We start from the raw sequence: 27,177 nt of genomic DNA on the forward strand, positions 1-27,177 counted from the left end.
TGGGACATCGTCACGTGATATCCCAATCCTTTTTCCAAATTTGTAAGGGAGCAAGGGATAGGGCACCCCTGACAATGGCCCACTGAATGATTACTCCGGATTGGAGGGGATTTTCATTTGGGGTTTTTCTTTTTCAGTAAATAATTGTCATTTGTGGAAATGGAACCACGTATAGTGGAGGAAGAACGATTTTCCATTTACTGCATGTGTTTCTTTCTCTCTTTTTCTTATTCCAAAAAAAAGAAAAGAAAAGAAAAAGGATATTAGCATATATAAAGAATAACATGTGCTTTTTTTATTTATCAACAATAACATGTGCTTGCTACGCGGATCAAAAAAAAAACAAACATGTGCTTGCTACTACCTTCTGCTTATTTCTGCTCGAAATTGATCTTTTATAATCATCGTTCTCGATCGCCTAACGCGTCCTTATTGGTTTTTCTTCTTTTATAATCATTGTTCTCGATCACTTATCGCCTAAGATAAAAGGCGCTGACGATATGCGAAGATCTGGAAGCCTAAGAGTGTGAATACACGGGAAACAACTGAAAGAAAAATAAAAATAATTTTGTGAGGTAAGAGACAAGATAGGAGGGGAACTATTCACCCCTGGACTTGACTTTAGTATTCTAGATTGCTTTTGACTTTTTTGATAATTCAACACCACCATTTACTTTCTTTTTTTTTCCTCTTGGATTGTTTTGACTATTTGAATAACCGTACCCCTGAATTTTTGTTTTGAAGGTTGAGTTCGAGAGTTATTCGGCTAAAGATAGGGAAGAAAAAAAAAGTCTTTCATCCCATAAATTTTTGTTACAAGTTAAAATTAATGGCCAACACTCGCTCGAGTGTCGGTCGGTTGGTCTCACATCGCTTGGTGAGTTTCCAAAATTGTTTTGAATACTTGGAAAGTTTTCGCGAAGAACAGTGTGAACTTGTATCGGCATTGCTAAAGACAAGTGCGTATCATTGTTGACTATCTACATCATAAGAAACACCACAAAAACAAGAGTTTCCATATAAAACCAAACACAAATTCCAAACGAACATTACAGAAGTACAAAAACAAAACAAGGTTCTTACAACTTCAAATGAAACAACCACAAACGTTTATTCAGGAAGACGAAAACAAAACATAACTGTTGGATCAAAACAATCTCCAACATTCCAATAACATGTCTTTCGCGTGGTCCACCCCGTTGAGATTCATGATGCAGCTTATCACCCCGTTGAGATTTATGATGCAGCCTATCGCGTGTTTATTCGGCTTTCCATGAGGATAACGGTGGAGTATCTGAATCCATCCAAGTAGGGACCGAGCCCCCATATCGATCACCCTTGACTGCATCGGCTGAGGCAATGGACTCGAGCTCAGCCATTTCTTCGGGGCTTAGTTTCACTGACAACGCTCCGATGTTCTGATTGAAGTTTTCAATCTTGGTGGTGCCGGGGATGGGACACACGTCGTTTCCTTGGTGATGAACCCATGCTAGCGCTAGTTGGCCAGGGGTGCACCCCTTCTTCACTGCCATTTCATTAACCCGTTCAAACATGGTCTTGTTATGCTCTAGATTCTCAGGTTGGAACCGCGGTAGATACTGTAAGCAACGGCATACATGGTTCAGCATCAGAACAGTAAATCTAACATCGAAAAGGATCAATTTCATTAACACACTATATGCATGATATGGAGCGATGAAGGATCAATCAGAATGTCATCTTTTCTGAGGGAACTAGAGACTTTCGGGGGATGAAAAGGCAATTATCCAAATATGCTTTTGTTGTTAATGATATGCATGATATGAAGCGACGAAGTTGCAAATAGCCATTCCGATTGTAAGGAAAAGAGTCTCATTCGTACGAAGAAAAGTTATCTCTTCAGGAGTCTATATAATGTTGTAATCTCCCATCAGATATACAATGGTATTCTCCCTTCCCTTGTCTCCTCTCTCGATCTCTCCAGCAAGGAAAGAATGAAGGGTAAGCCTTTCTACTCTGGATTCTAAAGTGATACCCATCATTGTTCAATCGGTTTTGAAGGACTCAGGATATATATCACAAAGAGGTAAGTCCTGATCCATCCGTTTCAGCATCTCTTTTTGGCTTCGAGTAGAAACACTGCTGAGAAAGCTCGTGGTAAATATTTTAACCAGAATGTAGTTCAATACAAAAAGAGAAAAAAAAAAAAAAATTTGGCATTTACTTGATAAGTGTTCAAAAGGATAAGGGAGAGAAAAGAAAAAAATTGCAATCCCTGGACAAAATGACGGGTCAATTATCAGCTCGTAAGGTCATTTATAAGCTAAAGTCTGCAAAGCGACAAAGTTCTGGGCAATCGCAATAACATTATGACGACATTATAAACTGCCTAACCCTGTATGTCAATCTCAAAGTGAACAAGTATACTATGCACACACCTTCCGGAAGTCATCATTTGAAATACTGTCAACGATCTTCAGACCTGATGAAAAGAATCCTCTTCCCAACGGACTGTACGCAACAATCCCAATGCCAAGTTCTCTGAATAGTCACAATGGGAGACAACATTAGAAATACCGATTTCTTACGACTCCCTAAGATTTTATTTTGCAGAATAGATGCCTCACCGGCAAGTGGGAACTATTTCTTCCTCCACATCTCTTGACCACAAGGACCATTCCAACTGTACTGCTGTAATGGGGTGAACAGCATGAGCCCTTCTGATTGTTGCAGGAGAGGCCTCACATAGACCAACGTACTTAATTTTCCCCTCTTCAACCAGTTTCTTCAGTTCTCCCATCTTGCGAATGACGAGAAACAAATCAGGTACGCTTGCAAACAGCTTGTTCAGAAATAAATAACAGAAAACCAATGAAACTATTGTGGAATCTGCTAAAAAACTGTTGTACTCATGCAACTTGACCGCAACCTAATGTCAGTACGATCAAAGAATATCGAGCACATCATTAATTGCAGTACATATGGTTCTCGGGTGTAAAAGCGTCAGCAGTCTAAACGTTCATTAAGTCAAGAGGCTATGGTGCCGAAGAAAGCCACCTAAACAGGCATGACAGGCACAAAACTTCAAGCATATCAACTCAACAACCAGCATCAATCCAGATACATCTTCTTAAATATACAAGAATATCGATCAACTTAATCCAATGACAAGCATATGAACTCACAACAGATGGCCTAATATATGGATCAACGTCCTCTCTTCTAATTAGAGTTCACAAAAAATACAAGAGGAACTGTTAATTTCAATTCCACCTTAGGACCATCCTTTGAATGAGCAAAAGTAACAACCTTGCAAGCTAAATCTTAATCGAACAATCTTTCGTATGAGGAGGTTTCTTACAAAGTTGAAAGCAGAGAACAGATCAAACATGAACAGTTTGAATTGGAAAGGTTCATGACAGAAACAACTATTTTTCGATTGGTGATGGTTGCATCAAGGCAAGTCAAGAAAGCTTGTTGAAGTCCTAAAAGATGTCTGATCAGATGCCCACTTGAATGTCTGAAAGAATCCGAAATCGAAATTTGCGTCCCAAAATAAACATTCAGAACTCAAAACAAGTCTGTAATGGAAAAACACACTAGCTAAGACCCCTTTGATCGGTCTGGCCATTAAAGAAATGTTGCCTTTATCTTTCATCCCAACTTGAAATGGAAACAGAACACCATTACATTACGCAACAAGCATGAACACACAGTGTTACTCAATTTATACAGGTTAGAGAAAGGCTTTTAGTGGTCATACCATGATTTCAATGGGGACACGAGTGTCAATCCGATGCTGATAATAAAGATCAATGCAATCAATGTCAAGCCGCTTCAGACTAGCTTCACAAGCAGCCCTTACGAAGGCCGGATCGCCACGCACCTCCATCTTTTCATCGGCAGTGACCCCAAACTTGGTCGCCAGTTCAACTTTCTCTCTAATCTCACCCTGCAACGCCTGCACAACATCAATAAAGGACCATTTAGATAGCCATGAATCTGAAACCAAGAAATTTGATTTCCAAAAAAGAGTGGATTGGAAATAGAGCATAAGTAACTCATTGAATCATTACAAATATAGATCACCAAAACTTTTAGCCTCAAGTATTTCAAGTAACTCCTATTAAACAGTAATTTCTAATCAAACGCAATAGACATCCCAACCCGATCGATGTCAAAATACCTATTAAACAATCCCAACCGGTCACTTTGAGGTTTGCTCCTTGCTAAGCATCAGTCTTAAAACCTCATAGTCACTATAAATTCTTGCAGGGTCAATCCTTACGAGTATTCTCCCGAGCTTAACTGGGCCCTGCATGCTAGTGAACTGTGTGATTGGCCTCCATGAGTTGACTAAGTTGCGAGTAAGCTGAGTTATCAAAAACAAAGATAATAAGAGTGGGAGGTGGCCAGTGCAAATGGGGTATCTTAGAGGGGCCTTAGGTGCAATTACCTGGGGTTCTTCTAAGTTGTATACTGTACACCATCGTAACCAAATCACCATTAATACAACCCAGCATTTGTGTGAGTTCTATTGCATTCCATTTCTGTTTGTGGGCTCATCAAAAGAAATCCCTATAAAGCTACAAACCCTAGTTTTTGAGCTGTTCTCATTGCATAACACAATATCAATCCCCTTGATTTTGAACTCCACCGTTAATTCGTTGTTGGAGATTTTCAAAATAAATTGGATTTTAGTTTGGAATTTTTGGAAAGGTGCTGAGTGAGATTTTTGTGAAAGGTTGCTACACTTTTTTACATAGGTTGTGACTTTATGTATATGGTTGTAACACCCATTAAATTAGGGTGTGTTCATATGGGAAAGGATATGAAACATGGGGGTGCCTCCAAGAGGCATGACCCTTCTAATTAAATGTTTCATGAAAGGGTGCCTACCAAGAGGCATGTTTCCTTCTAATTAAATGTCTTCAATAGACATGACCTTTCCTAACTAGTGTCTTTAAAAGACATGACTATTCTAATGTGTGTTTCTTCCAAAACACACAACCTTTCATACAAGGGTGCTTATAAGTCTATAAATAGGCCATTTGTAAAGTCATTTAAATATCGGAAAAATTCCATGCTGAATTGATCTATTTCTCTCTACACATTCTCTTCCTAAAATGACAAACTGAAATTCTATTATTTCATAGGAATAGAATATCAGTTCTTGGTTCTTTTACATTAGCTTAGCAGATATTCTGTCTGTCTTCGTTTGTGCAAACGCAGACAGAAAGAACCTAGAGTTCGGATTTGATTTATCTTGAAGGCGGATTTGCTGTAACCCAATGCACACCTTCTGTGGGGGCAAATACTGTCTTTAGGAAAGCGTTCTCCAACGTGACTCGAATGCTTCTACCGTTCCAAGTTTGAAGAGACGACACCATCACTTTCATCTTATTGAAGACCGGATTACCAAAAATCTAAAGACAATATTTTTGCAAAGATGAAAGTGGATTGATTATGGTATGGGTCCTTACGACGAAAACGGATAAATGTGATTGGAGTCTTAAAGGCAAAAGGGGTTAATAATAATAATTAACTTTTGGGGCTGCGTTTTCTAGTGAGCCGCAAACTCTTACTATTTTTCCTCAAGGTGCAAGGTACACTATAATCTCTTTTTGTCATGCCTATAGACAATAGTTTTCGAAATGCAAACTCATAGTTTCATCAATACGTGGGAGAATTGTCAAAACAAAAGACAATTTTGGCATTGTGATTATGGTTCAACTAATAATCCAATGACTTGGCAGTGACGTGTCACTGATGAAGAAACCACGGGGCGTACGTGTGACGGGGAAGTCATACAGGTTGGTGCGCCGGTTAGAATGATTCGATCGTTGTCGTCGATCATGATCGGACAATCCACGGTATTGGTGTTGGTCCATGTATTCGTTTGGGTGAAATGAGTGGGTGTGGACAATTACGACATTGGTTTGAATTAGTAAAATGCAATATGCATATTATAGTTCTTCAGTTAATTGCAATTTGAGTATATGGTGCGAGATTGGTATTTATTTTTATGCATGACTTGTATGCTGGAGATATGTGTTAAAGGGACATGTGGTTTTACTAGGATATGTGTTTTATATTGGTTACAAATCGTTATTAGCAGTTGCTTATCTTCTGTGCGGTTGCACCGTTTGGATTATAAGTAATTGGACCCATAGGTCTTATGGCCCCTTTGGTGGGAAGTTGAATTGGCACTGCTTGGGATTAAAAAGCAACCATTTGGCACCTCTTGGTCATGGTATTGGCATCTTCTTGGGCAAACGGCACTTGAACCGTTAGAAGCAGCCGGTATTACTAAAATTCGAATTCTTAATCGGTTAGGAACAGTTGCTTTTTCAATATGTAAAGTATCTTTTTCAAAAGTGTTCACATACTCTCTGTTATGTTCATTAGTATTCTTTCGAGTGCACTAATTGTCCCTTGTTTGTGTGAGTTACCGACAAACCCATTTGAGTGGATAGAATTTTACCGACAATAATGCCTTCCGAAATTTCCTTGAACATCATATGCCTTTCGGCTCATTTTCTTCCATCGTTTAACATCGTTTTGGGAGACTCTTCAACACCTCCAAGTCCCGAGGATATTTTTTGGTTTAAAGAATGGAAAGAGGTCTTTGCAAGGCGAGGCCTCTTGAATGAGAGTCAACCGGTGATGATTGATATCTCTTCTGATGAAGAGGACTCTTTTCTGGTAGAACATTCAGTCCAAAACATTGCGGCTAATCTAGTTAAGGAAATATCGGAACATGGGTCTCAGGAAATTGGAAAGAATTCATCCGCGTCTCAGGAAATTGGAAAGGATTCATCCGCGTATGATGATTTTCATAGTCCAAAGGAGATGGCTCCATTGGAAAATATGGAGGATTCCGATGAGTCTATCGCAGCGATGGGAGGTTTGCCTGACGGTGTCAACAGTAAATTGTTCCCTCCGCTAGGTTTTGAAGGAGTGAACGAGTGTGTTTTTGCTCTGACTCCTTTGTGTGGATTGCAAACAATGGAAATGGCAAGAAATAAACATAATGATGTTTTTGGTCATAAAGGGCCGATACTTAGGCGGACAGCATGCAAGAGCGTTCCTTGTCCTGGATCTTTAAAGAAGATCAAATTTTTGGTTGATTAGGGTGTTGAAATATGTGTGATAGTTTATGTATCCACATGCTAAATAGGTTTGATCCACATTTCTTTTATTTGGAGATGTATGTTGTGTACTCTTGTGCTTAAATAAAGGATGTTAAGTGGGCAATTATAATTCGTTAGTTGGTATATGCATAATTTTGAGTCCACAATTATGGAGTTGATTATATTTTTGATTTGGGTATGACTAGAATAGTAATTTCATAATTATGGACACTTGGTGGTTAATTTACTGCATTGTCTCTTAACACGATTCAGTTGGCTCTTTCCCACCGCGCCGAATCATGTTTGACGTTTGAATTGGCATGCAGTAGGGATGCTCTTATTGGCTTGTTAGTATTGTTAATGTTGTTGTGAATGTGAGGATGACACATGGGTAGACAAATGGTTTTGTCTCCGTTTCAAAACATATTTGTTAACAGTCAGAAACTGTGTGATTGTCTGAACAATCACGGCTATTGCTACTTTTTATGTAGTTATCAATCGGTAATTAACTGTTTGAGTTCATTGTGGTTCAGAACTTTGATAGTTTCGGGACTGATTATTCGTGAATTATTAATTAGAATTTATCTAATTGTTGCATTACTCCTTTAATATCTATGGAGATATTGTTGCAATGCTTGTATCAGATCTTTGATGAGATTTGATGGAATAGTGTACTTTTCCGGTTATTTCAATTCATGTGAATCGGTGGCTTCGATTGATATTTTACTAATATTTAAATTGTTCCACCGTTTGAATGGTTTCAATTTTGGACCATTGTGGAGGAGTAAACTGACCGTGCATATGCAACGGTTTTATTTAAAATGTTTCGTTTATATGCATGGGTATAAGGTTTTATTCATGAAAGTTTTGGATAGATTTTTATAGCCAAGGTTTATGTGGCCTGTTGAAGGTGATGCCTGACATGGTATTTGTCTCATGGTAGTGTTTCGGTAACACGGGAATTTGTTATGTGGCTCTTGATGAGCGGTGTTTGACGGCCTTGATAGAATCGTGTTTGGAAAAGTACAAGGTTACAGTACTGTTGAACACGTGGTCGGTGGTTAACCGAATCGGGGGCTATTTAAATTATCTCGAATGTTTTGCTTTATGCAAATTGCTAGATATAGAGTATTCTGAAATCCTAGTTTTGGAAGCCATTTCCAAAACTGAACATACCATCATAATTTATATGCATGTTATTTGCATAAGGTAATCAAAATGGTGGGTGTTGTGAATTTTTTATATGAATGAATTTGTTTTTTGAGAAAATAAAAACGGACGGGACTCTTCTGTTGCCCTTTACCAAAATACACTTTGATAGATACATGTATATATGTATATATGTGGAGGTTAAGGATTTAACCAGGAGGTGTAACCCAAAAAGTGTGGCTCTTGGTCTTAGACTAAATGGTGTGACCATTGGAGGATAACCAAGGGATGTGGTGTTTGGATTAAAATGAAGAGTCATATTTATTCCAAAAAGTATGAAATATGGTTTTCATTGGAAGGAATGTTGATTATGTGGCCTTTCGGTCAGATGTTCTCCTATGTATATTGGAGGTTAAACAAAGATATGGAGTGGAATGACAAATTCCTATTATCTTGGTTGCATAGTTGTTCCAAACAATTATGGCCCACAAGTTAATAAAATCCAAATTAGTTTATTTGGTGGAGTTGGTTTATATGCTTGTAATTGGTATTCGTCAGTTATGATGGATACAAAGGTGCCTGATATAATTTAAGTATGGAAACCATAGATAAATAGTAAGTCTATTTTGTACGTGTGGGGGGTTCTCTCTTGGATTAAAGTGAGGATTTTACAATGAGATGGAGTGACATGGTATTTTGTCATGGATATGTTTCTCCTTCTCAGTAAGTCACTTAAGAAAGAGGGTTAATAGTTATGACTGTGGTGGTAGTCCGGACAAGTTAATCACGTCATAAACTATGTTGATATAGCTATGGAAAATATTGCTTTCACAGCAATGGGTTTATTTATTCTTGCAAGAGATTTGGTGTGGAAGACATCAAAGGGGATGAGACTTTTGCCCACTTAATTTGATCACTCCTGGTGGAAACTCAACTCAACTGGTTGATGCTCTCAATCTCTTGAGTTCAATGAGAAACTACATCATATGTCGTGATTGTAAGCACTCAAAATATTGTTTTATTCATCCCAAGGTAGAGTGCTTGGAAATTGTAATGTGTAAATAAAGGAGGATGAGCTACTTAGCTCTTAATAGATTTTAGGTGCCGTTGTTACAGCCTTACAGGGACACCGGTAAGAATCTACCTATGTGAGTGTGGAAGTGGTGCCACTTTCTATAGGTCAAGGGGGCTAGACCTTAAAGCGCTCATGAAATCAAGATAAAGACCCAAGGCCAGTTCACGGGTCAACCGATTGGGATATCTGCATTATTTGGAGAGTTGTGTGTGAGACATGTCCGGTTAGTCACTATAGGACAACTAGTTCAAAGATACGTCTACTATGCTGCCTGACTAGCTTTGACATGGTTTACTAAGTGAATGGTTGAAGTCGTGAGATACTATTCATATATGCACAAGCCTTCTGAAAGAACCAAGAACTCTTTTTCCTTATTTCGAAAATGGTGGGGGATTGTTGGAGATTTTCAAAATAAATTGGATTTTAGTTTGGAATTTTTGGAAAGGTGCTGAGTGAGATTTTTGTGAAAGGTTGCTACACTTTTTTACATAGGTTGTGACTTTATGTATATGGTTGTAACACCCATTAAATTAGGGTGTGTTCGTTTGGGAAATAATATGAAACATGGGGGTGCCTCCAAGAGGCATGACCCTTCTAATTAAATGTTTCATGAAAGGGTGCCTACCAAGAGGCATGTTTTCTTCTAATTAAATGTCTTCAATAGACATGACCTTTTCTAACTAGTGTCTTTAAAAGACATGACTATTCTAATGTGTGTTTCTTCCAAAACACACAACCTTTCATACAAGGGTGCTTATAAGTCTATAAATAGGTCATTTGTAAAGTCATTTAAATATCGAAAAAATTCCATGCTGAATTGATCTATTTCTCTCTACACATTCTCTTTCTAAAATGACAAACTGAAATTCTATTATTTCATAGGAATAGAATATCAGTTCTTGATTCTTTTACATTAGCTTAGCAGATATTCTGTCTGTCTTCGTTTGTGCAAACACAGACAGAAAGAACCTAGAGTTCGGATTCGATTTATCTTGAAGGCGGATTTGCTGTAACCTGGTGCATACCTTCTGTGGGGGCAAATACTGTCTTTAGGAAAGCGTTCTTCAACGTGACTCGAATGCTTCTACCGTTCTAAGTTTGAAGAGACGACGCCATCACTTTCATCTTATTGAAGACCGGATTACCAACATTCGTTATCCAAACGGATGCTAAATTTGACCATTTTTTTTTAAATCAGCGAAAGTAATTAGCACATTCGAAAAGAAGAGTTGAACTCTTAACGGCCTATTTTTCTGTTCGACTAAATTTTTTAAAAAAAAAGGAAAAAATAAAAAAACAAAGAAACCAAACCTTGCCGAGGAGGATTTCGTTGGTGTGCGGGCCGTAGATGTCGGAGGTGTCGAAGAGAGTGACGCCGGAGTAGACGGCGTGGTGGATGAGTTTGATCATTTCTTCGTCGGGCTTCGGAGGGCCGTAGTGGGCCGACATGCCCATGCAGCCCAGTCCCTGAGCCGAAACCTTTAGACCTTGTGATCCAAGCGTGATTCTTCCAACTTTAGCCATCTCTCTCTCTCTCTCTCTCTCTCTCTCTCTCTCTGTCTTTGTGTTAGTGGAGAGAGAGAGTGAGGAGCCAACTGAAATATAAATAGGTTTTGTGGAAGGGGAGAGAGTACATAAAAAAATACTTTTGTGCAAAGTTTTTGAGATTTGTGCATTCCTAGTCCATTTAAAAAGCAATATAACATTGCAAAATTTTTTTTAAAAATATTGCTACAATCCTATAAAATTAAGTGCAATTTTCAAATTTAAAAATAATGTACTTATAGAAATAATTTTTTGTGCATTATAGATCATGTTTGATATTTGATGGATCTCAATGAGTTTTTTTGAACAATACAAAAAAATTTAAAAATTACTTTAGTAAATACTCTCTCTGCCTCAATTTCTGTATCCAACCTTAAAAATTCAACTCTTTTAGAAAAACACAATAATTACGCCTAAAAAGATACAACTTGTCACATTTACTCTCAACTTTTTAAAAAAGTTACTTTTATTCCACTTAAGAAAGAATAAAAAGAAAAAATTAATTCAATTAGAAGTCAAATAGACAAATATTTTGAGACATTTAAAAATCAACAAAAGGACAATAAATCGGGACAAAAAGAGTATTATTATATTTAAGTTGGTTGAGACTTCAGTTGAGATCCACCAATAATTATATTCTATATTAATCAAAAGGGCAAAAAAAAAAATTGGGCGGGAGTGCTACCTCATCGCCCACGTATGTGTGTTTGGTCAAAGGAGGCAGTGCTACCTCATCGCCTACGTTTCGTCCAGAAAAGTTACGTGCACAGCATGCTGTGCACAGCAACTGTGCACAGACCTTTTTTTCTTCCTTTTCGGATCGCACAAAGATGATCAGAGCCGTTCATTTTGTTCAAAATATATCGTTTAAGGTCTCTGTAAAAAATGAGTTTCGTTCGATATCGTTGTCGCTCATTTTGTTAACGCCTCTAACGATATCGAACGAAACTCATTTTTTACAGAGACCTTAAACGACATATTTTGAACAAAATGAGCGGCTCCGATCATCTTTGTGCGACCCGAGACGGGAGAAAAATGGCCTGTGCACAACATGCTGTGCACGTAGCACAGCCCGTTTCGTCCCACTTTTTTGAACCAGTAATGATAACCTACACGGATTTTATACACAAATTTTGTGTGGGACTCATACAAATAATTCTAGCCGTCCATTAAATATAAAATATTTTTTCAAGGATTCTGCGAAAAAATAAACTCAATCCGATATTTATAAGTGCTCAATCTAATTATCTAATTTCTCGTATACCTTAAATCTGAATGAAAAATTAGATGATTGAATTGAGTATATATGAGTATCGAATTGAGCTGATATTTCGCGAGATTCCTTGAAAAAATATTTTACATTTAATGAACGATTAAGATCATTTGTGTGAGATCCGTAGTAAACCACATACAAAATCTGTGTAATCTTGCTGTGTGAGTAGGCACCACTGTTTTTGAACTACCGTCCCACTTCAGTTTGCTAACGGCATGTTTGGAACTGGAAAAAAAAGAGAGGAAACTTATGAGGAAAGTGAGGAGGAAAATTTATTGTGCTTATGAATTGCGTGGTTATTTTCTTACGTATTTCCTTTTATACAACCCCGAAGAAGATGCATACCGACGGTAAATCGACGGACCTGCAGGAAAATCTAAATGAAAAAATTGGAAGACTAAGCTGAGCAATTACAATCGGATTAAGCTAAGTGGGCTTTGCAGGCCGTCGGTTTACCATCGATATGCATCTCGTCAGTGAGTATCGACAAATTCAAACAAATGCGAGTTCAGTCCCCCTTAATTTTAAGCCTTTGTTGGTCTGTTGGATCAAAAAAATGATTGGAATCGTTAACTATATAGAACTTATTGAGAAGGCTTCCATCCGATCAGCTAACAGTTTACTAATAATGGGCTCAAACTGTTAGGTTGTATATATGCTCCTTAATTATTGTGATGCCCTTGTGTCGTGTGTCCACTTAATCTTTGAATTCATCTTCAAAGATTAATAAATAAAATTTATTGTTATAAAAAAACAAATGATATAAATTGGGAGCACAACTTATTATAATCATTCTAATGACAATTTTATATATCATAGCTAGTGGAGCTGTTATTATATATTAGTCGGTGGGTTCTGAGCCTTAGCCCATGTGGGCTTCATCAAATATGCCGTAAATGAAGCATTAATTATTCTGAAAGTTGAATTTCTAAAGCAAATGAGTATAAAATATATACAAATTCAATCCAGTGGAGACAAAGATAAGATAGAAAAATTCGAGAAGTTTTTCAGTGCCGGGATGGGCACGGTCACGTGATGCAAAGCACGATTTCAGCCGTCCAAAACACTTTTGAATGGCCAAGATTCGTTTAGGTAATTTTTAAATGTAAAATTATCAAAACACGCACTCAAGCCCAAGCAAATTTGGACCGTCCAAAACACGTTTGGACGGCCGAGATGCATGCTCAGTACCACGTGGCCCTTGCCCACCCGGTACTGAAAAAATTCCGATGGCGTGCCAAAGTTTTTTTTAAAATCTCATCTCAAACTTGGTGCAATCACAAGAAAGTCGTTCTTTTATTTTTAGCCTCTACTGGATCACAAATCTACAAAAAAAAAGAAAGAAGGAGAGATCACAATTCCAGACCAGTTCCATCTCTCTGATATCTCTAACTCCTTTTTACCTGATCAATCTCTTGTTGGAGAGAGAGAGAGAGCGTGATCGATGGGGGACACTGCTGTTGATTTTTTCCTGGAGACGTTGAAGCAGCTTATAATGAGCTCCGAGGTCGAATCAATCATAAAAGAGAAGCATCAGCTCGAATCTCTTGAGGAGGAGACAGAGTACATGAGAGGATTCCTCAAGGTTACGGAGACGAAACGCAACGAGCATTCAACAGTGATGAATCTGGTGAGGCGGATCAAAGACGTGGTATCTGAGGCAGAGAATATCATAGAACGTTTCGTAGTTCAAGCTTTCAAGGCTAATCATGCCCCTCATTTTCTTCGTCGACATCAGGATCATCTTTCCCTTGACCTTGAAAGTGTAAAAAAGGAGATCAAGACTCTTACGGCTGAGGTAAAGCAGATTTACGACAATGAGAATATGTATGACATTAATGGAGTAGCAGGCAAAAAACTCGAGCACTCTTTTTCCAAAAGTGAAGGTATTGGTACATTTTTTTAGAATTTTAATATTCAAAAACTAGTTAATGTTCTATGTTTTCAGTTTCAGCTATGTCGGGCTCTTATGAGGATAATATCATGTCATAAATATGATATAAGCAAAGCAAATTTCTTTAGCGACAAGCTCAGGAAAATGATATAGGAGAAATTGTTCTATTTCAAAACACATATTTAAATTTTTATTACCCTTACCATGGCCCTATTGGAGAAAACGAATGTGATAGGAATTTATGCTAAAATCATAATTCTAAAATATACTAATCAATCAAATTTACGAAATTAAATAGATAGAGAAAGGAATAGAAAAGCTTGTTGCTTTGGAAGGATGCACCCCCTTCTACATGGGGTTGGATGGTGCTCTTTCCCTAAGATATAACGACCTTCGATGCAGCGAATTCAACTCACGAACAATGTAGTTTCCTACGCTCTAAACAATAGGAGACCAAGTTTTCAACTAGTCCCACGTTATTAATTTTTACTTGGGAAATACTCTTTTAAGAGACCAACTATCATCCAAGTAAGTGATTAAAATTCGTCAATGACAAATCAATAAAATATATATGTAATTAAAATGTTAAATTAAAACAACAAGCCACTCACATAACTTTTGGCTTTGTCTTTGCTCATAACCCTTCTTTTTTATTTCCCAACAGGAGGTTCAAGTTCTTCAGGAGGGAGCAACACCTCGAAAAAGGTAGAAGAGAAGGTGGTGGTTGGTTTCAAGGAGGAGGTAGAGACATTAATGGGAAAGCTTCACGACATTGGAGAGGGTGGACGGCTGGAGATAATATCAATCGTCGGTGCAGCTGGAGGCGGCAAAACCACTTTGGCCAGAGAAGTGTATGATCATCCTTTGATGTCACATACCTTTGAAATTCGTGCATGGGTCAATGTTTCTCAAGATTACGATAAGACTATGAAGAGGAATTTGTTGATTCGTATTTTGGAATCAGCTTCCTCAAAAAAACATGGAGATTACGAGAAGAGTAGTGAGGATAAATTGGGAGAAGAGACGCACAAATGCTTGAAGGGTAAGAAATATCTCATTGTCATGGATGACATATGGGGCATTGAAGCCTGGAATGATATCCAAAGATCACTCCCTAAAGAATGCAATGGCAGTAAAGTGTTGTTCACTAGTCGACTACTTGTTGAACCTAATAGCATCCACTGCATCCCTCATTATTTGGCTCTCTTACCAAAAAGTTGCAGTTGGAAGTTGTTACAAAAGAAGGTATTTAATTCAGAAAAAAAGAAAGAACTAAATATAGTGATTTGAACATATGCTTCCTTGTACTTTTGTCATATGTTTCCTATTTCTAATTTATTATTGAAAATTTCTATTTTAACATTTTTTATTCTTGTCATATGAACTGTTACAATTATAGACATCTAATATTGCACATATATATTGAACAGGTATTCAGGAAGAAATGTTGCCCACCGGAGTTGGTTGGCGTTGGTGAGCAAATAGCAGAAAAATGTGAAGGACTACCACTCGCGATTGTCGCAATAGCTGGCATTCTGGCAGTGGAAGACAAGACACTCGACGTGTGGGAGGAAGTTTCCAAACATTTAAGTTCGATCATTGCCAAAAACCAGGACGGCTGCATGGAGATACTAGAACTTAGTTACAATCACCTGCCTCTTCATTTGAAAGCGTGTTTCGTTTATATTGGAGGATTCCCCGAAGATTCTGAAATCCTTGTACGCGAGTTGATATGGTTATGGATCGCAGAGGGGTTTATTCAGAAAAGTGAAGGGGATAAAAGCTTGGAGGCCGTAGCAAAAGATTATTTAAGCAGTCTTATTGACAGAAGTCTTGTAATGGTAGCTAGGAAAAGGTCCTTTGGAGGAATTAAAGTATGCCGTATCCATGATCTTTTGCGTGAATTATGCTTGAAAAAAGCGGAGGAGGATAATTTCCTTGTGCAAATTTACGGGGATGATACTTTTCCACCTTCTACTACAAATAAGCATCGTCGCCTCTTCATTGGCAGCCAGTTCTGTCATGAGTTTTCCTTAAGGCCTTGTACTCAAAACCTTCGTTCTTTTCTGTGCCTCAGCTTGCAAAACACCACTCATTTATCGTTTGAATCAAATCTGTCATTCTTTGTTAAAAACTTTGAACTTCTCAGGGTGTTGTGTTTTATCCCCGCTGAATGCCGAGGAAAAATAGGAAGAGGACATCTAGTTCTTTTGAGATACTTAGCACTCCAGTTACCAAATGACAAATCGGACTTTGTATCGCCATTTTCCTACCTCTTCAACCTAGAAACCCTTTACCTCAAAGCTCGGTCGGATAAAAAGGATGGGCAAATCATTCCGTTGCCTCGAGATATATTTAAGATGGTTAAGTTGAGGCATCTGTATGCTAAAAGAGGGGTATTCAATTATCATCTTAGCTGCCTTTATCCTGATGTAGCAGCTGCAATTCGTTTTGAGTCTTTTGACAGTTCGTCCAAGTTGGATAGCCTACAGACCTTGCATTCAATATGTCCTTGTGAGGAGTGCCGATATTTCTTGGTAAGGACTCCCAATCTTAGGAAGCTAGGATTTTATGGACAACTAATATCCGATGATTTTGTTTTGATGCTCCCCGACCTAGAGTTCTTGAAATGCCTTGAGACACTCAGTTTTAAACACTGCAGTTGGATCACGGCAACTAGTGTTCTGCCAGTGCTGAAGTTTCCTCCGACTATTACGCGTCTAACTTTGAATAAGACATGCTTAAAGTGGGAAGAGCTATCAATCCTCCAAACCATGCCGAGCCTTGAGGTTCTCAAATTATCAAACTGGGCCTGCAAGGGACAAATTTGGAACACTAGTGAACTTGAGGGGTTCTCTCAACTCAAGTACTTGAGGTTACAAGAGCTGGAAATCCAAGAATGGAATGCTTCCGAAGATCAATTTCCGAGACTTGAAGTCTTAGTGGTTAAACAATGCTTTTATCTGGAGCGGATCCCGATTGAGTTCGCTAATCTAAACGAACTTCGCGAAATCGAGGTGAGGAGGAGCTGTCGCTCCGTGGAGGAATCGGCCAGGAAGATTCAGGAAGAGCGAAGGAATACAAGAGGAGATGATGATTGCATAAATCTCTTGGCCTCGTCTAATATCTTTTAAGCGGTCCAGTGGCCAAAGAAGGGTGCAGGAACAATTCACCCTAGGACTTGTATTCTAGATTGCTTTTGACTTTTTTGATAATTCAACAACACCATCTGTTTATTTTTTCCACTTCGATTGTTTTGACTATTTGAATAATTGCACACCTGTTGATTTTTTTGTTTTAAAGGTCGAGTTCGAGAGTAATTTAGGTAAACATAGAAAAAGTGTCTTTCATCCCACAAATTTTTTTTTTTTAGTTCAGGTTAAAATGAATGGCTAACACTTGCTCGAGTGTCGGTCGGCCAGTCTCACATCCCTTGGTGAGTTTCCACCATTGTTTTGAACACTTGGAAAGTTTTCGCGAAGAACAGGGTGAACTTGTATCGGCACTGCTAAAGATAAGAGCGTATCATTGTTGACTATCTGCATCATGATAAACAAAGTTTCTAACGAAAATTGCGATTCCTATTTATCTTCAGAACACCCCAAAAACAACAGTTTTTCCATATAAAACAAGCACAAATTCCAAACTAACATTGCAGAAGGACATAAACAAAACAAGGTTCTTACAACTTCAGATGAAACAACTACCTCGTAAACATTTATTCAGAAGGACGAAAACGAAACGTAACTGTTGGATCAAAACAATCTCCAACATTCCAATAACATGTATTTCGTGTGGTCCACGCCGTTGAGATTTATGATGCAGCTATTGCGTATTTATTCGGATTTCCATGAGGATAAGGGTGGGGTGTCTGAATCCGTCCAAGTAGAGACCATGCCCCCATATCGATCACCCTTAACTGCATCGGCGGAGGCAATGGACTCGAGCTCAGCCATTTCTTCAGGGCTTAGTTTCACTGACAACGCTCTGATGTTCTGATTGAAGTTTTCCATCTTGGTGGTGCCGGGGATGGGACACATGTCGTTCCCTTGGTGATGAACCCATGCTAGAGCTAGTTGGCCGGGGGTACACCCTTTCTTCGCTGCCAATTCATTAACCCGTTCAAACATGGTCTTGTTATGCTCTAGATTCTCAGGTTGGAACCTCGGTAGATACTGTAAGCAACGGCATACATGGTTCAGCATCGGAACAGTAAATCCAACGTCGAAAAGGATCAATAACATAATACATTATATGCATGATATGGAGCGATGAAGGATCAATCAGAATGTCATTTTTCTAAGGGAACTAGAGACTTTCGGGGGATGAAAAGGCAATTATCCAAATATGCTTTTGTTGTCAAACACGTTTTAATGATATGCATGATGTAAACTGACAAAGTTGCAAATAGAGCCATCCGATTGTAAGGAAAAGAGTCTGATTCGTACAAAGAAAGTTATATCTTCAGGAGTCTATATATGCTGTAATCTCCCATCAGATATACAACGGTATTCTCTCTTCCCTTGTCTCCTCTCTCAATCTCTCTAGCAAGGAAAGAATGAAGGGTAAGCCTTTCTACTCTGGATTCTAAAGTGATACCCATCATTGTTCAATCGGTTTCGAAGGATTCGGGATATATATCACAAAGAGGTAACTAGGTAAGTCCTGATCCGTCCGCTTCAGCATCTCTTTTCGGCTTCGAGTAGAAACTCTGCTGAGAAAGCTCATGGTAAATATTTTAACCAGAATGTAGTTCAATACAAAAAGGAAAAAAAAATGACATTTACTTAATAAGTGTTCAAAAGGACAAGGGAGAAAAAAGAAAAAAAATTGCAATCCCTGGACAAAATGATGGGACAATTATCAGCTCATAAGGTCATTTATAAGCTAAAGTTTGCAAAGCGACGAAGTTCTGGGCGGTCGCAATAACATTATGATGACATTATGGACTGCCTAGCCCTGTATGTCAATCTCAATGTGAAAAAGTAAGTGTACTATGCACACACCTTCCGGAAGTCATCATTTGGAATACTGTCAACTATCTTCGGACCTGATGAAAAGAATCCTCTTCCCAACGGACTGTACACGACAATCCCAATGCCAAGTTCTCTGAATAGTCACAACGGGAGACAACATTAGAAATACTGTTCTTATGACTCCATAAAATTATATTTAGCAGAATAGATGCCTCACCGACAAGTAGGAACTATTTCTTCCTCCATATCTCTTGACCACAAGGACCATTCCAATTGTACTGCTGTGATCGGGTGAACAGCATGAGCCCTTCTGATTGTTGCAGGAGAGCCTCAGATAGACCAACGTACTTTATTTCCCCTCTTCAACCAGTTTCTTCAGTTCTCCCATCTGGTCATCTCTCGGCACCTCTCGGCTCACGCTTAGCTCCAATGTATCGCAATTAGACGCGATAACTCGCGAGATCCTCTGAAAATCTCGGATGAATAATTGAGATGACGCGTGAGCCTTCTTCTGGAGGCGCGTGAGCCATCCTCCGACATCCTTTCACAACCGGCCTTACATGCCCAGCATCTCTCACAGCGGAAGCACGCACACAACGCCACAGGTCTTGGATATCTCACCAAACGCTCTGATACCACTGATGGTTGGATAGAGGGATTCACTCACAAACGAACTCTACTCTTTTTCCATCTTTAACTGAAATAAATACAAATTACATACAAAACACTCTTTTTTGTATTGTGTTTTTTTCTTATCTATAATATACGGGATGATCTTGTTCGTCGAAAAAAACACACTGGTGGGGCAAAAACCCCAAAGGGATTCACATTTGCACCAATAATCAAGATTATATTCTGACAAGTGAGGCTAGTTACCTTGCCAAGGAGAACTTCATTGGCTTAGTGGCCATAAAAATCCGCTGTATCAAACAAAGTGATGCCACTCTCGACGGCGCCGTGAATCAATCCAATCAGGTCGGGTTCGGGCTTGGGCGGGCCATACCTGCCGGTCATGCCGAAACAGCCCAGGCCCTGCACCTATACTTCCAGGCCTTGCGAGCCCAACTTTATCCTCCTAACCGTTGCCATTTCTACAACAAATGTCCTGATACTTTTACTTGATGTTTAATTTTACAAAATTAGAGATTATTGCAAAGCAAATGGACCATATTTATGGATTGGATTGCTCATTTGGTCATCCCCACATCAAGGCAGCCTGTGTGTTGAAAAGTAAGGGCATGACAAAGTAGTTGGTAAGTGTTCATTGCCCAACCACAAGCCGCCAAAGGTAGGTGCATGCTTTCGACGGGAACACGAGTGTCGATGCGATGTTGGTAGTATAGATCAATGCAATTGGTGTTGAGTCGCTTTCAAGCTGGCCTCACAAGCGGTGCGTACATAGGCTGGATCACCACTCACCTGATCCGCTCTTCCATTTCCATCTAGGAGTATTATCCCAAACTTTGTTGCCAATTCTACCCTCCCTCCCTTCAAAGCCTGCACCCTCAATTGTATCAAATTTGGTTAGAAAAGTGGAGAGACAATCAACAGAAAGGGATGCATGTTGCTTTAGGTGGAGAGGTATGTATAGGAGGAACAAAGCCAGAATTGGTTCTTTGGGACCATGTTCTAAAATTATAGTACTTACTTTTGGTGATATTACAAAGGTTCACACCAAAAATAAATATTACAATGGACAAATTAACAGATTGAGTTGCGGAAATCTCGCTCTCTTTAAGGAGATTTAAGCCCTCTACGGTAACAAACCGGTGCAGTAGAAAATCTTTGACTTGTCCCCTCCAGGATATAAATAGCCCGATATTTTATCATATGGTTCGGACCTACTCTGCACAAGTAGGAGAACCCAAAGCTCCACAAAAGAACACCCTTACACTTTGCCCAAGACTGTCACGTACATATTAGAAACTCACCGACTAGTTTTTTAGAGAACAAAGATGGAAAGGAGAATTGAGTATGGAAAGGTTAAGTATTTTGGAGAAGTCTTAGTATTATTATATGCTTACAAAACCACTAATGCAAGCTATATATAGGCAAGAAAGAATTCAAATCATATCTTTTCATTAATGACTAAATCCACTTGGATATGGATAGATATGCTCTTGATTTATCTGGATTTGCTAGATATGGATAGATATGCTCCTAATTTTATCTAGATTTGCTCTTAGATATCCAAACACCCAATTAAATGATGTGATCTCAAGATTAGATATGATCTTGCGAGTGGATATCCAATAAATGCTAAGATAAGAGCCTCTCACGCAAATATACACGTGACATGTAAAAGTCCAGCACCAAAAGATGTACATAAATTTAATATTACAATAATAAACTTCCAACATTCTCCCGCCTATTTTAATATTAAATGAGACTCCTGGGCAAAGAGGGATATTATACATCATGAAGGTGTGCTCTGCATTGAACCTTCACTTAGTGAAACAGTAATCTCTACTCTAGAGTCAATAGTGATCTCCAACTTAAACTATGACTGCTTAGGGGAAATAAAAAATACTACCCACACATAATAGTCCAGGTATTGACATGAGCTTTAATAGCCAGCACATTATGGCCTTGTGCTAATCCCAGTTTTTTTGAGCGTTTTTTTAGAACAAAGCCTAATTCTCATAGGAAGCGGCCTCACCTCCACGCTCACATAGGTGAAATCTGTCAAGGGTGCTCCTGTAATTCTAAGACCCCACTCATAAGAGCTACAGAATTTCATTAAGAGTTTCTTTAAAAAAAAAACTCAACCTCCACAACATTACAGGATGAATGCATTCACACCATAGGGATGGACTTGATCAAAAATTTCAATGCATTTCCAAACGACCACCATATGATTCGTTCTTCCCATTGAACCCAGTTACAGGATCTCTGGTCCCTGGGTTGGGTATCCTCGTACGTGGCTCATGAATTTAATGGCTTTAACCCCATCCCCCTCGATGTATTCCAGACTCTTTCTCTTGCCAAGACCTTGGTTAATGGATTTGCAAGATTATCACATGACCTCACATAAGTCACATTTATGATGCCATTACTCAAATAAGATCTCACAGTACTGTGTTTTCTTTTAATAGGTCTGAATTTACCGTTGTAATAACGGTTTTGTACTCTACCAATCGCAGCGGTGCCATCACAATGAATTAACACAGGAGGAATTGGTTTTTCCCAAAACGGGATTTCATTTAATAAATCTCTCAACCAATTAGTCTCATCACTCGTTGATGCTAATGCTATTAGCTCAGCCTCCATAGTAGAATTAGCAATAATAGATTCCTTTTTTGATTTCAAGCATATAGCACCACCACCCAAATTAAAAATATATCCTGTGGTAGAGAGTGAATCACCTGACAAAGTATTCCAATCAGCATCACTATAAGCTTCAAGTACTGCAGGATACTTTTTGTAAAACAAACCAAAATTTTTGGTACCAGATGAATATCTCATTATTCGCTTAATGGCTAGCCAGTGTTCTCTATTCGGCTTGCTAGTAAACCTGCTTAGTACTCCTACTGATAAGCAATGTCAGGTCGAGTATAGTCAGTAGCATAACATAAACTCCCCATTATGCTAGCATATCTTTTTTGATCAACAATATCCTTGTCATTTTTATCCAGAAATAAATGCACATGAGGATCAAAAGGAGTAAGAACAAGCTTGCAGTTATCAAAATGGTATTTTTTCAAAATTTTCTCAATATAATGTGACTGATCGAGAAAAATATCATCACATGTTTTTGTAATTTTCATCCCCAAAATTTCGTTAGCCTCACCAAGTTCTTTCATATCAAAATGGCTACTAAGCATATTTTTAGTCTCATTAATAATATGCACATTAGAGCCAAAGATCAGTAAATCATCCACATATAGGCTAACAATAATATATGAATTTTCACAAGATTTATAATAGATGCACTTATCACACTTATGTATCTTCTAACCATTTTCAATCATGCAGGAATCAATTTTCTCATACAACTGTTTAGGCGCCTGCTTTAAGCCATATAGGGATTTAGTCAACTTACACACTTTGCGTTCTTGGCCGGGCTCTGCAAAGTCCTGGGGTTGATCCATGTAAATTTCCTCATCTAGGTCCCCATTTTAAAAAGCTGGTTTTACATCCATTTGATAAATTTTTAAATCATGAATTGTAGTGACTGCAATTAACAATCTAATGGATGCTACTCTAGTAACCGGAGAAAATGTATTAAAAAAATCAAGATCAGCTTGTTGCTTAAAACCTTTTGAAGCAAGTTTGATTTATATATATTTATCAATAGAACCATTTGGCTTAAGCTTTTTACGTAGGACCCATTTACACCCAATAGTTTTACAACCTGGTGGTAAATCGACTAATTTCCAAGTTTTATTGGATATTAGTGATTCCATCTCATCATTAACAGCCTCTTTTCAAAAAACAGCATCAGGTGATGTCAAAGCCTCTTGTAAATTAAGTGGAGTATACTCCACATTAAAAACAAGATAGTCAGGCCAAAATCTTTTTCAACTCTAGCTCTTTTACTCCTTCTAGGTTCAAATTCAAAATTTTCTTGATTTTGTAAACTAGGAGTTAAAGAACTAGACTCAAGTAAAACCAATTCTCTAGATTCTTGACCCCCACCGTTTTTAAGTTTAAAAGGGAAGTTTTCTTCATGAAAAATTGCATCACCTAATTCAAAGATAATTTTATTTTCCATATCAAAAAATTTGTAGGTTGTACTATTTATGCATATCCAAGAAAAGTACAAATGGTAGCTCTAACACCCAGTTTGGATCTTTTAGGGTCTGAAAACCTCATAAAGGCCAAACAACCCCAAACTTTCAACTATCCCAAATTTGGCTTATGACCTTTCCACAACTCAAAAGGTGTAATTTTAGTCTTTTTGTGTGGCACTCTATTTATCACATGACAAGCAGTTAAAATTGCTTCTCCCCATAGATTTAAGGGAGCACCTGCTTCAATAAGTATGGCATTGGTCAAGTCAATTAATGTTCTATTTTTTCTTTCAGCCACACCATTAGACTCAGGCGAATACTATGGAGAAATTTCATGGATAATTCTCAAAGACTGAGCAAAAGAGTTAAATCCAAAAGATTCATACTCATGACCTCTATCACTTCTAATTCTTTTAATCTTTCTACCTAATTGATTTTCAACTTCTTGGAGGAATTCTTTAAATTTGTCAAATGCATCATTTTTATGTTTCACACAATATACATAAGTATATTTTGAATAGTCATCAATAAAAGTGATAAAATATCTATTTCCTCCACGAGTTAAAATTCCTTCAAACTCACATAAATCCGTATGGATTAGTTCTAACAATTCAGTATTTCTTTGAACACATTTATGAGGCCTCCTTAAGATTTTTGCTTTACTGCATGTTTCACATTTCTCAAAATCTTTTTTCAGTCTGGGAATTAATCCTAAGCTACTCATGATTCTTACATATTTACTGTTTATATGACATAGTCTAGCATGCCAGAAATTTAAAAAAGACAACATGTAAACAGAAATAGTAGTTGGTTTATTATTCTCAACGTTTAGTTTGAACATTCCATCACATGCATATCCCTTACCCACAAACACTCCTTTTTTAGTAATTACAAACTGATCAGATTCCATAGTCTGCTTAAAGCCAGATTTATTGAGTAGATAATTGAACATCAAATTCTTTCTCATGGATAGTGTGTAAAGCACATCTCTTAGAGTCAGCACACGTCCAGAGGTAAATTTCAAATCAACCTCGCCACTCCCAAGCACCTTGGTAATACTAGAGTCACCAAGCATCACAATATTTTCTTCTGTAAAGGGAGTACAAGTTTTGAACCAATTTTTATCATAGCAGACATGCCTGTTGGCACCTGAGTCTACCCACCACCCTTCCACACCTTGAACCATATATATGTCTGTAACCATAGCCACAAAAGGCTCCTCGACAACATTAGCCTGTGGACCATTCTGCGTTTTTCGAAACTTGCAAAATCAAGCAACATGCCCACTCTTGCCACAGACAAAGCAGCCACCAGTTTGTTGTGCTTGTGAAGGGGGTCCTAGGTTCCAATTATTTTTTCTCATTTGCATTTCACCGCAAGATTTACCCTTATTTTTAAAGTTTTTCTTATTTGGCTTTAAATAAGTATTCTTTGGAAACTGACCTCTGGTAAGTTATTTTTTGCGGAAACTAAATTTACCTTAGTGGTGGAATGTCCGTGACCCTCGTGAGTCATAAGTGCATCTTGGCTTTTAGCCTCCTCCTCCACTTGGATGCGGGTAATCAAAGTCTCCAGGGACGTCTCCTTTTGCTTCTGGCGCATTGATTTCTGGAACTCCCTCCACAAAGGTGGTAATTTGTCAATGATGTCTGCCACCACAAGATTGTCACCAATTTTGATACCTTCAGACCGAACCTTCGCCACAATCATTTGAAAATCTTGCACTTGCTCCACAACAGATTTACCATCTATCATCTGATAGCGGAAAAAATAGCTAGCTGCATATTTCTTTGCACCTGCCTCCTCAGTATCATATTTGCTCTGCAAGGCTTTCCAAATTTTCTTTGCAGTGGAGTAAGTAGCATCATAATAATCATAAAATTGATCTGCATGGCAATTTAAAAGATAATACCGACATTTTTACTCATCTGAATTGTACTGCTCAACTTGTTCAAGATGAGCATATTTTTCATCATCTATCATCTCATCGGTGGAGACTTTGTTGGGATCCTTCTCAGTTAGGATATAGGCCACCTTGAGGAGACTGAGATCAAAGAGCACCTTGCCTTTTCATCGCTTGAAGTGAGCTCCCTTGAACTTGAAGGGCTTGTTGAGATCTCTGATATTTTCATTGGGCTTCTCAGCTATTTGGTCCATTCTTGAATCTCCTTAAAATTGTTGGTGATATTACAAAGGTTCACGCCAAAAATAAATATTACAATGGACAAATTAACAGGTTGAGTCACGGAAATTTCGCTCTCTTTAAGGAGATTCAAGCCCTCTACGGTAACAAACCAGTGCAGTAGAAAATCTCTGACTTATCCACTCTAAGATATAAACAGCTCGATAATTTATCGTATGTTTTGGACCTACTCTGCATAAATAGGAGAACCCAAAGCTCCACAAAAGAACACCCTTACACTTTGCCCAAGACTCTCACGTACATATTAAAAACTCACCGACTAGTTTTTTAGAGAACAAAGATTGAAGGGATAACTGAGTATGAAAAGGCTAAGTGTTTTGGTGAAGTCGGTGAAGTCTTAGTATTACTATATGCTTACAAAACCACTTATGCAAGCTATATATAGGCAAGAAAGAATCCAAATCATATCTTTTCATTATTGACTAAATCCACTTGGATATGGATAGATTTGCTATATGGATAGATATGCTCCTGATTTTATCTAGTTTTGCTAGATATGGATAGATATGGTCTTGATTTTATCTAGATTTGCTCTTAGATATCTAAACACCCAATTAAATGATGTTATCTCAAGATTAGATATGATCTTGCGAGTGGATATCTAAATAAATGCTAAGATAAGTGTTAGAAAATGGTATTGAGAAAATATGAATGAATTCACATTAATTGAAAATGAAACACCGATACAACAATTATATACATTGTGGAATCTACACTTAAGGAAATAAGGTAAAATCTGCATATGGAATCAATTATGAAATCCTTGATTTGTGTCCATTTTAGCTCCTTGATTGATGTCCATATTAGCTCCTTGATATCTGCTAAGATACACTCCAATACTCCCCCTCAAGTTGGAGCATGAATGTCAATTAAGCCCAACTTGCATAATAGGTTGTGAAACGATTCGCAACCGAAAGGCTTGGTGAAGATATCTGCTAGCTAATTTGATGAGGGAAGATAGGTTGTGCGAATCAGGCCTCATTGAATTTTCTCTCGAACAAAGTGACAATCAATTTCGATGTGCTTCGTTCGTTCATGAAAAATAGGATTGGCGGAGATGTGGAGGGCTGCTTGATTATCACAATATAAAATTGTTGGCTTGGAATGGGGAATACCAAGATCATGCAACAAAGTGAGAAGCCATTGAATTTCGTAAGCCGCTTGAGCCATGGCATGGTACTCTGCCTCGGCAGAGGATCGAGAAACTGTACTTTGTT

At 38.1% G+C, this 27,177-nt stretch overlaps 2 protein-coding genes and 2 pseudogenes across 3 annotated transcripts; 1 reads left to right on the forward strand and 3 right to left on the reverse strand.

Moving 5' to 3' along the window:
* The window catches only part of LOC131316274 (probable aldo-keto reductase 3), a 40,288-nt pseudogene extending 20,220 nt beyond the window's left edge, over positions 1 to 20,068 (reverse strand).
* Positions 990 to 10,903, reverse strand: LOC131316269 (probable aldo-keto reductase 2). The gene is made up of 5 exons (XM_058345583.1): positions 10,648 to 10,903; positions 3,743 to 3,940; positions 2,607 to 2,779; positions 2,418 to 2,520; positions 990 to 1,598 (listed from the first exon to the last, which is right to left on the reverse strand). The coding sequence occupies exons 1-5, from the start codon at positions 10,858 to 10,860 to the stop codon at positions 1,260 to 1,262; spliced, it is 1,026 nt and encodes a 341-aa protein (XP_058201566.1). The 5' UTR covers positions 10,861 to 10,903; the 3' UTR covers positions 990 to 1,259.
* On the forward strand, positions 13,474 to 17,293 carry LOC131316262 (putative late blight resistance protein homolog R1B-8). Of its 2 annotated transcripts, none has more exons than XM_058345573.1 (3): positions 13,474 to 14,040; positions 14,713 to 15,293; positions 15,479 to 17,293. In XM_058345573.1, exons 1-3 carry the CDS (start codon positions 13,599 to 13,601, stop codon positions 17,180 to 17,182), a joined length of 2,727 nt encoding a protein of 908 aa, XP_058201556.1. In that variant the 5' UTR covers positions 13,474 to 13,598; the 3' UTR covers positions 17,183 to 17,293. The 2 variants fall into 2 exon arrangements, with proteins under 2 accessions (XP_058201556.1, XP_058201557.1); XM_058345574.1 differs by having other exon boundaries at positions 13,835 to 13,952.
* On the reverse strand, positions 17,620 to 20,113 carry LOC131316279 (probable aldo-keto reductase 3; annotated as a pseudogene).
* Positions 20,114 to 27,177: the final 7,064 nt, after the last annotated feature.

Source organism: Rhododendron vialii, chromosome 2a (assembly GCF_030253575.1).
Source record: "Rhododendron vialii isolate Sample 1 chromosome 2a, ASM3025357v1".
Lineage (NCBI taxonomy): Eukaryota > Viridiplantae > Streptophyta > Magnoliopsida > Ericales > Ericaceae > Rhododendron > Rhododendron vialii.

Coding starts and splice junctions, on each gene's coding strand:
- LOC131316269 (XM_058345583.1), bottom strand. CDS start 10,860: ATGGCTAAAGTTGGAAGAATCACGCTTGGATCACAAGGTCTAAAGGTT. Junction 3,941..10,647: donor ACGAAATCCTCCTCGGCAAG/GTTTGGTTTCTT, acceptor GATGTTGTGCAG/GCGTTGCAGGGTGAGATTAG. Junction 2,521..2,606: donor GAAATAGTTCCCACTTGCCG/GTGAGGCATCTA, acceptor GTGACTATTCAG/AGAACTTGGCATTGGGATTG.
- LOC131316262 (XM_058345573.1), top strand. CDS start 13,599: ATGGGGGACACTGCTGTTGATTTTTTCCTGGAGACGTTGAAGCAGCTT. Junction 14,041..14,712: donor CTCTTTTTCCAAAAGTGAAG/GTATTGGTACAT, acceptor ATTTCCCAACAG/GAGGTTCAAGTTCTTCAGGA. Junction 15,294..15,478: donor GGAAGTTGTTACAAAAGAAG/GTATTTAATTCA, acceptor TATATTGAACAG/GTATTCAGGAAGAAATGTTG.